Source organism: Salvia miltiorrhiza, chromosome 2, assembly GCF_028751815.1.
Source record: "Salvia miltiorrhiza cultivar Shanhuang (shh) chromosome 2, IMPLAD_Smil_shh, whole genome shotgun sequence".
Taxonomy (NCBI): domain Eukaryota; kingdom Viridiplantae; phylum Streptophyta; class Magnoliopsida; order Lamiales; family Lamiaceae; genus Salvia; species Salvia miltiorrhiza.
The window spans coordinates 32,469,667-32,480,332 of NC_080388.1; the positions used below are offsets into that span (position 1 = coordinate 32,469,667).

The 10,666-nt window shown below is 34.4% G+C and overlaps 2 protein-coding genes across 7 annotated transcripts; one reads left to right on the top strand and one right to left on the bottom strand.

Annotated features, from left to right (window-relative positions):
• Positions 1–2,640: 2,640 nt before the first annotated feature.
• LOC131011145 (uncharacterized) lies at positions 2,641–7,638 on the bottom strand. 6 transcript variants are annotated; one of them, XR_009096766.1, is made up of 9 exons: positions 7,008–7,611; positions 6,177–6,404; positions 5,811–5,884; positions 4,981–5,140; positions 4,739–4,858; positions 4,540–4,648; positions 3,867–4,134; positions 3,673–3,732; positions 2,641–3,127 (listed from the first exon to the last, which is right to left on the bottom strand). XR_009096766.1 is itself a non-coding variant. In XM_057938938.1 (7 exons), the coding sequence occupies exons 1-7, from the start codon at positions 7,239–7,241 to the stop codon at positions 3,953–3,955; spliced, it is 1,107 nt and encodes a 368-aa protein (XP_057794921.1). In that variant the 5' UTR covers positions 7,242–7,638; the 3' UTR covers positions 3,739–3,952. The 6 variants fall into 6 exon arrangements, 1 of the variants encoding a protein (XP_057794921.1); XR_009096767.1 differs by having other exon boundaries at positions 2,641–3,158; XR_009096765.1 differs by lacking the exon at positions 2,641–3,127 and adding an exon at positions 3,459–3,572.
• LOC131011146 (OPA3-like protein) lies at positions 2,817–3,768 on the top strand. Its single transcript, XM_057938939.1, has 4 exons — positions 2,817–2,952; positions 3,017–3,151; positions 3,232–3,318; positions 3,401–3,768. Exons 1-4 carry the CDS (start codon positions 2,824–2,826, stop codon positions 3,566–3,568), a joined length of 519 nt encoding a protein of 172 aa, XP_057794922.1. The 5' UTR covers positions 2,817–2,823; the 3' UTR covers positions 3,569–3,768.
• Positions 7,639–10,666: the final 3,028 nt, after the last annotated feature.

Sequence of the window (10,666 nt, forward strand, 5' to 3'; positions counted from 1 at the left end):
ATTGATAAGGCATCTCAAAAATCCAATGCAAATGAAACAAGCAGTTTTGACGAATGATGATGTACATATCACACATTAAACGACATCTTTTCATGAGGGGTAAGTGAAATAAATCATATTTTGAAATTAAAATACAATGTTCTTTATTCTAGGGTTCATCTTGTCAAGAAAAGAGAGGTCTATCCTAGTGACCTTGATCTTATTGTTCATTCCCACCTTGATCTGTAGAACTGAAGTTATGAATCCCCTTAGATTTGTAGACATTTGGAATCCATGTGTGTTGACAACATAACAAGACCACTTAAATGAGTATTTAAGCTTGACTGGTTTTAAGTTAATATATGTTGTAGAGCTTTAGCTATGAAATTTAACTTCCACTTAATTGTGCATAGTACATAGAAGCTTATAAAGGGACAAAATGAAGCAACAGTTAACTTCCATCCGGAAGCCGAATATGGCAAGCTAATGCTTGGACTTTTATTATGAAATTTAGTTGACTTGTTCGTCATGCAAAACACATGAAACTGTTGGACGCCCGCCACCTATTCGACTAGATGTCCCAAAGAATAGCAATATGCTCCGTCCCATCGAGCTTGAGTCGTATTTTTTTTCGGGCTGTCCCGCCGAGCTTGAGTCATTTCCTTTTTTTGGCAAAAATTAGGCAATTTAAAGCACTAATTTACAAAACTAATTGCACCCCTTATTACCTTCTTTTTCCTACTTTATTACTTTATTACTTTCTCTCTCCTACTTTTATCACTTTATTACATTCTCTCTCCTACTTTATCACTTTTATATTATACACTTAAAATACTAATCTATAATTTCTTAATTCTCGTGCCCAAAAGAAACACCTCAAGCTCGGCGGGATGGAGGGAGTATTATTTTGCATTCTTATTTATTTTTTCTACGTCTCTGACAACACATTTAGTTTTTGCCAATTGCGATATCATTTCAGTAATTTAGACGTAATAATTTGAATCGTTGTAAAATTGTTAGAGTCGTAACGTTTGTATATTTTTTTGACAACTTTTAAAGTTTGTAGGAAAAATCAAAATGGTCTCAAAGTTTGTGTGGGCGATAACCCAAATAAAATATTCTGCTGTGGAGTGAAAAGCAGAGTTAACTGTTAGATATGAATATGGCATTACTCTATATTTTATTCTACAATTACAACATAGTAAACTTATTGAGGTGCTCAAAGCACATAATAGTTAGTTAATTTTTTTTAATTATTAATTTTATGCATGATTTTTTAAATCTTATTTCATGTAAATTAATGTACTATAATTATATAAAAAGAAAATATCACTATAAATCTCAAATTATTATTTATTTCATAAAAAATATCCCTAATTATTAAAAATATCACTTTAAATTTTAAATCATTGTTGGTTTATCAAAAAAAAAACTATTAAAAATATCAATTGAAGTCATGAATTATCACTAATTTATCAAGAATGTACCGAAATTGATTTTCAAATTAACAAATGTCGATGTGCCTAGCCGAGCCGAATGTCACAATGGAGTTATAATTTAACTTTTATAAGAAGTACCACCCTCTCTACATACACATTTGGGCACGCTTATTTTGATAAATTATCAGCATTTGGAGTATACAACAATAAAAGATTGTCAAAAATATTAATGTAAATTGTAAAATCAATAAGTTATCTAAAAATATCTAATACAATTGTTATGTCTTTTAACAAGAAATCTCTATAAAAAATAGCAGACAACATTATCAATTCATCATTAAGAAGGTATGGAAAAATTTATATATATTAAAAAATAAGTTAATATAAGAGTATTCATTTTGAAATAGCAAAAATAAAAATTAGTCATAAAAATAAAAAAAACATAAAACATAGTAATATTTTTTGTATAAAATTACCAAATTATCTTTATTTTATACTATTATATTTTCATATTGTATACGATTTGTCTGCCACCCTAATGTAGTTTCTCATCATGAGGTTGTTGGTTTTTCTAGCGCGATTGGATGGGTTTCACGACCGCATAGGCCTTCCCTATGTAAAGAGAGGCAACTACAGCAAGAGAGAATTGAAGCATCGGCAACATTATTCTTATTCACGACCGAAAGTGGTGCCCTGAAAGAGAGATTCAAATCATACGCACGACCGTTGGCGACACCAGTGACTTTTGTGAAGAAGCTGAATTGTGACTTTTGATAATAGAGGTATGATATTAAGAAACTCGTGAGTCAAGGCTAAAACCATACAATTCACGATCTAGCATTGATTTATTGTAAGATGGTGATAAAAATAAGGGCGATTTATAACCTAATTATTATAAGTCACAAATAATGATAAAATAAGACTAATTTATAACAGACTAGATTGTAAATTACCGTTATCTTATCACCATTCACAACCTACAATGATTAGGTTGTGAATGGTTTTAGGCTTTTAGCCTTAATTCATGAGTTATCTAAGTTCGAGCTGTAAATTAAGTGCAAGTTGTGAGTGAAGTGCAATAGTAAAATAATAATTTTTTATATTTCTTATTTCAATTTGAATATTTTTATGACTCCAGCCTATGAAAAAAAGGAGGGTATAAGAAATGAACATGTTTTACGTTAAAAAAGAAGAAAAGAAATGAACATGTGGCCCAAAGATGATTGTGTAACGCTTAATTGGGTTGTTTCCTTTTCCCACAATCCACGACATAATCCAAACTGAAATCCGCCTCTCGCAGTCTCAATCTTGTTCCTCACGCAACTCCACCAAAATCCCAACATACTCTTTACTAACATAAATTGCAACACAATTAGATTAGTGTTGGTCGAGTAGAAATATCAAAATGGTTTTGCCCGTGATTAAACTGGGATCACTTTTCGTAAGAACCATATCGAAGCCCATCGCCACCCGCCTCAAACAAGCCGCCGTCTACCACCCTAAGTTCCGCGGCCTCATCATCAATCTCGCTCAGGTACTAATTTCTATATACTTTATTTTCGATTCAAAAATACTCATCAAACACTATGTTGAATTAGGGCTACCATCGATTAACCACCATAATGCAAAGACATACCCTTGGTCGTTCAACGGCACTGGAAATCCGACCCCTCAACGAGGAAAGGGCCGTCGAAGCTGCTACTGATCTTCTGCGGGAATTGTTCGTATTCTCAGTAAGTACTGTATAAATATGACTGTAAGTTATAAGTATTTCATCATACCCCAATATATATGTGGTTGTATGGCTTTATAGGTTGCAGGATTTGCTATGTTATTTGAAGTTCAAAGAAATACGAGATCAGAGGCCAAGAAAGAGGAACTCAGAAAGCAACAAATAGAGGTAGGTCTGATGTGATCGATCTTTCGTGTTTTAAGCTGCTTATATATTTCCCAAAACACGTTTTGGGTGTTTATATCTGCAGGTAATGAAGCTAAGGAACAAAGCCCTCGAAGAAGAGATGAAGCATTTGGCGCAACGAATGGAACAGCTCGAGATGGCTGCAAAGCAGAGAAACGCGTATAGATTTTGGACGTGGAGAGCATATGAAAATCCGAATCTGGGGATCATCAAGGGCAAAATTGGCTCATGAAACCCTGCTGTATCGGAATAAAAGCACAAATAGTATCTAAATACTGATTTGAGTAGCAAAAACTTTTTAGGAGAGATTTCTTTCATTTTATTCTCGCTTGGTACCTTATTTAGCGCGAATGCAGCGCTTGCTTCGCCACTCCATGATGACTATTATACTCAAAACTGCACTTGAGAAAAACGGGTGGATGTCAAAACCAACTGCTTGTTTTCCACTCATGCATTTTATTCATGCTATAGGATCAAACATGAAAGCTACAACTGAGAGATGTACAAACTGAGATTCGACTTTCCGTAACCTTTGAACTACTGATGGACAATAGATTGCCACGTAAGAACATTCTGAGGTAGAGAGGGTCGGGCTTGTTGGCTTGGTCGTTGAGAGCTAGTCGAGTTCTAGAACAACTTTACCAGCAACGATCCTCTTATCCTTTGCCTCGTGGGCCTCTCTCACCTGTGTGAATGGATATGACTTTTCAACAGGTACTTTCAGCTTGCCACTGGCAGATAGCCGGCCGATTTCATATAAACCTTCAGCATCGGCTCTCATGTAAGCCCATTGATAGTCTGCACCACATATAAAGCATGAATTAATGGGAAAGATTCTCTCAGTTAAGATTAGTAAAACGAACCCCAGTCCTGTTAGATTTTATAATGTCCTGTCATATGATTCATATCCCTTATCCGGATGCAAGTAATCTTCAGATAAATAAAGAGCGATGACCAGACATAAAAAGCTCAGATGGTGCAACAGACAAAACCAGACATCGACAACAATAGTTACTAAGAAGAACAAGAACCAGTTTTTTATATATATATAATTTACATATTGTGTGTGAATCTCGCTCGTATACTTGCAGTAGCCCAAATCTGACAGAGACATAAGATGCACAATGCAAAAGTAACTACACTAGGAAGAACATTTTTTATAATATTAACGGGTCAAAATGAGAGAAGTAGTGCTTAGCATACCTATTCCATGAGAAATACGACACTGAAGTTGCTTCTTCATTAGAACTGTTGTAGCCATAGCAAGGCCAATTGCTAGTCCATATGTATCAGCATAGGACGCAGCCTCTCCCTATAAAAAACAGCCATACCTGTTTGTCATTTCATTTAAAAAAGAAGGGAAACCAAAGGATCATCATTCCTTTCACATAGCATCTCGTACCTGCAATGTCATGTAATGTCCTCCTCTCTTCAAAAGGTTAATACCCATTTTTTCTGTCTCAGGTATGCCGATTGTGTCTAATACAGCATCAAAATAACCCTTTATTGATCGTTCATGGTCCTGAATATTAGAAGCATACAATAAACCAGTAAAGGACCATTATTCAAGATAGACAACACTAATGAGCTATTCAGCTGGATGTCTTATACAGTTATACTATGTATGAAGATTAAGTATATCACCTCAGTGGTAAAGTCAACAGCTTGCTCAGCACCAGCAGCCAATATACGCTCCACACTTTCCCCTCCACAAGTTGTGGACACATGACATCCTGCAGCCACTGCAAGCTGAATTGCAGAAAAGCCCACAGCTCCTCCTCCGCCCACCACTAACACTCTTTGTCTGTGATAAAGTAACCAAGATAGGAAATAAAGGACAAGTGTCAATTATGTTACTAGACATAATACCATATCCATATTTTAAACTGTTAATTTGTCTACAAACAATTACTCAACAAAATCATGCCACACATCTCAAGCACATTTGTAAATGCAAAGTTTAAAGTTGCTTACCTGTTCCAAATACAAAATAAAGCACTACAAGCACATTCTCATCATACTATAAGAAACTAGTACAGAAGACTTCAATTACTGAGAATGTGATATTTAACAGATTGTGATAGTGTACACTCATTTTAGGAATCAAACTAAACTAAATACAAGAAGTTCTTAAAGTGTCGACACCATTGGCAATATCTACCCTGTTCTCAAACATGAAACTGAGTGACAATCTAAAGAAGGTGAAATTTAACCATGCCAAGCTGAACTGCAAGCTGCTATTCTGGTGCTTGTTAGTCTCTTAACTTAAGCAACCAAAAAGAACACAAATTGAATGAATTGTGGAAGTAGCAAATCTAGAACAGTATTCAAGACCATCATTCTGGATACCGTTATTTGGAGATCTTTTCCTACTTGATCTTTAGACTACTACCTCTTTCAAACTTAAAAGAATGAGCTCGTGCTAGAGAACTAGTGATAGAGAATCGAAGTACAGATGATATGCACTAAAATACCCCTGCTTTATTCTTGCTATACTTTGCAGTGCACGCCAAGCAGTCAGGGCAGCGAAAGGGATAGCACTAGCATCCTGTCAATTGGAAAAATATTGAGAGTTGAGAGTTGTCAAGCGCATGGAAAAAGACTGAGTACTAAAGGCCAACTTGGAATTAGAAAGGACAAAATTCAGCAACAGATACAAAGAGCAAATGCAGTACTTGATATAGAGAATTTTCATTAGAGATAATGCCATTATGGTAATATATGTTGTGAACTCTTCCACTATGATTCAAAGAATTTATGTATCTGTGATAAAAGCTACAGGGAGAAAGAAAGGCAATTTTCAAAGTTGACAGTTTCAAAGCTCCATGCTATATACCTACCACATGTGAAATTGTTTCTGGTTTTGGGGTAAGTTCATCTTCTGCAAGAATTACATAATCAGTGTAAGTACCCCTCACAGCCGTAGGATGAAGAGCGCCAAACACTTCCTGCCCAACAATGAGCGAGCGTACAGAATTGCCAACAGCTGCAACTTCACCACTAACATCACGGCCTAATATCAAAGGAAGAAGTGGTTCATACAATGAACGACCATAGCCCGCGCGAATCTGAAAAGCATTAAGTTAGCTACACCTTCAACACGAGAGACGAACAATGGAGAAATCAGTATATCAAAAGAATCCTGACAACTATCGGTCATAAAATCCTAATGTGGATTGCATGCCTTCTGATCGTTTGTATATTGATGCAATAGATAATTAGAAGTTCAACTAATGCACATTACAATATTACAGATATTCTTAGATGCTACTTCTCTCCCATGTGGAAATTATCTTACTAGAGCGCCTCCTTGATTTCTTCATGAAGGGAACTATCTTCACCTTTCTATGTTTGACTAGATGAAAACTATCTCCAGATCCGAGTGATGTATTCATTTTGACATTCAATATGATCACAATTAATCAGAAAACAAGTTCTTAAAAATGTTTAGCAGCCGAGCTAACTACTTCATGCCGAAAAAGATTAGCTGCTTCAGCATTCAATTCCCGAAAAATCACAGAAGCAAGCACCAATAACCAACAGCTCTCCACCCTTCCGATGCACATCCCGATAAATTAGAGAACATTTATTTCAACCGGAAATACAAAAACAAAGCGGAAGAGCATTGCAGAAAATTTGCATGCAAAAATAGCAAGGAGTCGAGAACTGACTCTACAGTCGAGTGGATTGACGGAGACGGCGCGAGCTCGGACGAGGACCTCATTCGGCTTGAGATCAGGAATTATCACATCCTCCCGGAGCTCCAGTGCCTCCGGCCCGCCGAACCGCGGCAGAAGCACCGCTCTACAGCTCGAGACCACCGTGCGCCGGAACTCACTTAACCCTAATTTTGACGTTCCACCGATCAGCGCAATATCGCCGCTCCGCCGCAATAGCCACCGCATGATTGATTACTCGAATTGGACGAAATGCGACTGTGATTACAAATTAGGAGTAGACATGTCTGAGCAACAATGCTAATTAAACTTCATTTTAGGGAATTTCTGAGAGCTATTAACTAGATTTTCCATACGAATTTAGGGAAAGGAAATGAATCAGGCGTGTGGTCGGCCAAAGGGTTTTGCTTTATATAGCATCATATTCTAATTCGTAGACGCCATTTTAACCGCAAAAACGATCGAATTTGTGGCTTCTTATAGTTCACCCATCCCTTTATGCTATTTTCCCAAACAAAAGAAAAATGGAGCGGTTAATAAAATGATTTAAATGTCACTTAAGGAAGATATCATTAATCAGATTTAAAATTTGAAATTAATGATATCTCATTTTCGAAGTACTTGGCTTTCTTAATAATAATAATAATAAATAGATGGTATTTATCGATCAATATGAGATTCTCCTTTTTGAATTGGAATTATGGGAAATTAGTATTAACAATTTCTGGAACAGACAATAAACTATCTGGCCACACCCACAATATTTGAGGTAGTTTTTTTAGTGTTTTTTGGAATAAATTCATCAATTATTTCGAATTGCAATCTTAACATTATTTTTGAAGTATGGTCAATTAAATTATCATTTTTTTTATTTTGATAATTTTATTTTTTTAATTTGTTTTCGATTACTGAGTGTTGAATTGGAATTAACGTGAATTAGTAAATACAAGGGATAATTGCGTGAAAATACACAAACTTTGCCAAAAATTCATATTTGACGCGAAGTTATGATTTTACATTTTAATATACCAACTTTCGTTGTTGTCCAAATTTGACACGACTTAATTCTTAAAAATTCAAAAAACAACTCATTTTTGTAAATAATTATACAAAGACTCGCTTATGTTATTATTTGGGACATTTAAACCAAAACAATATATTTCCTTCTGATGTTTTCTTTTAATCTTTGATCCACGCCTAAAATGGTTTAAAAGAAAACATCATAAGGAAATATCTTATTTTGATTTAAATGTCTCAAATTAGTATAACATAAGTGGGTCTTTGTATAATTATTTACAAAAAGGGGTTGTTTTTTGAATTTTTAAGAATTAAGTCGTGTCAAATTTGGACAACAACGAAAGTTAGTGTATTAAAATGTAAAATCCTAACTTCGCGTCAAATATGGATTTTTGGCAAAGTTTGTGTATTTAGGTGCAATTTTTCCTAAATATAATATTATTTTTGTGAGGATCAAATTCGTACGATTTTAATTAAAAAAATTCTCAAAGCATTATATCATGCATCTACACCCTAATTTCTAAGAGCATCTCCAGTGCATGGTGTCTTAGGGGGTGTCTTAGATGGTGGTCCCCACCTAAGACACACTCCTCTCCAATGCATTGAGTCTTAGAGAGTGTCTTAAATCCTCATTTCCATAAAATACATATTTCTACACTTTTATTTTTAAATTCTCAATTTCATTAAAATTAAAATTAAATATTACAATAATTAAAATAAAATTAAAGACATAATTAAAATTAATAATAAATATTATTAATTTAAATAATTAAATAGCAATAATTAAAAATTGGGATAAAAATTAAAAGAAATTAAAAAAGTCAAATCAATTTTTCTTCACCCACCCACCGCCCTACCCCACCCCACTCCACTCTTTCTTCTTCTTCTTCTTCCCCCATCTCTCTGTAAATTTTTCGTTTCTTTTTTAAAATTCTTCTTCCCCCATCTCTCCTCTCTTCTTCTCTCTTCTTCTTGTAATTGTTCGTTTTTTTTTTTTCTAATTTCCGCGCGTCTCCCACACGCGATCATCTTTTCTCTCCTTCGCCCCGGGTCTCCACTTTGACACGGCCTCGCATCACGCCGTGTCTCCAGCGCGGCCACCACCTTGGCGACCCGGCTCGACCCCGCCTTCGACATCGCCGCTGGAGATGCTCTAATATTCAACAATTTTATTACAAACAACGTCATAACATGAATATTACGTGGTAAATTAATCTACGTAAACTTCAACTCAACAATTCTACGATCTAAAAAAATTAGAAAGACGAAATTCAAATATTGAAAAAGTGATGATTTAATCTATCACGCTTTAAAAATCATATTAAAATTGTAATTTCAAAAACAATATGTGATTTTATTTGTCAAAATCTTTTTTTTTTTTTGAAAACTCAAGGTATATGTCATACGAAAATATGTTTGCCTTCTTTATAAGAAATCATCCGTTTCAAATTTTAGAAAACAGAAATTCATCAACTTAAATATACATTTGAAAATTATATGAGCGACTTCGAATATATATATATTGTAGTAATCATGTGGGTGCATGCATGTATCCATATCTAAGCTAAGGGAGGTGTAGTTAACAGAGATCGAAAGCCCGCATTGAATCCCGGCAGGTTCGGCTCCGATCCAGAGAGAGGGAACCACGACACTTTGGATTTCGTCATGAATTCTATCGATTCATAGAGATTGAAGCCTGGAAATTCTGTTTCTGGCACCATCGTGTCCCACAAGAGAAATCGAGACACATAATCTATAACAATACCCTCCATTCGATGAAGATGGAGGAATTTTTAAGGCAGGCGGATTCATGGAAAGTGTAGACACTCAAGAAATGAAGAGAGATGTAGATTAGGGTTTGAGAATAAATGAGGAACAAGTGGAGTGCATCACAAATAAAATCGGCCAAATGATTTAAGATGTAAAATGGCCTGACTCGATTAATTTTTAAATGAGAGGAGAGTAATTAAATTAGAAGGTTAATTAGTTGTTTAATTAAGTGAGTTAAAAAGTGGGGTGAGATAATTAATGGCAAATGATAGTAATTTTAAATAAAGAGGGAGGGCAAAAGGGTACAAAAAGCATAATAGGACTTTAATTTATGGACAATTTTTTAAGGGCAAGAGGGCTTTAAATTGTGGACGGAGAGAGTATTAAAATTATTTTTTATAATTAGTCTGGACACTAATCATGCCTGTACAAACTTTTTTTTAACTTGTAATCTTTTGTTATTCATTTTGTTTATAATTAATGTTTACTTAAAAGTGATCGGGTTATTATTGTGACAACTACCTAACTATTGTAACAATAATATTTATACATTCAAACAAATTTGGATAATTAGTGAGTAATATTACGCATATTTGAGACTATAACGAGTAATAAATTTACATTTTAACTGTGTTTGAGATGGGTATAAGTACGTAGATTTTACATGAATATGATTGAACTATACAAATTTATTTGTTTTGATTGATCGTCAAATGACAAATCCTACTCAAATATAAAATTATTTTTATAATTTTTATTTATAAACTGTAATATAAAATAATATTCAGTCAAAATCGACTGGTTACAAACTAGTTGATATTGATTTATAACATAACTTAAATATTGCAGAGAAAAAAAATGATCTT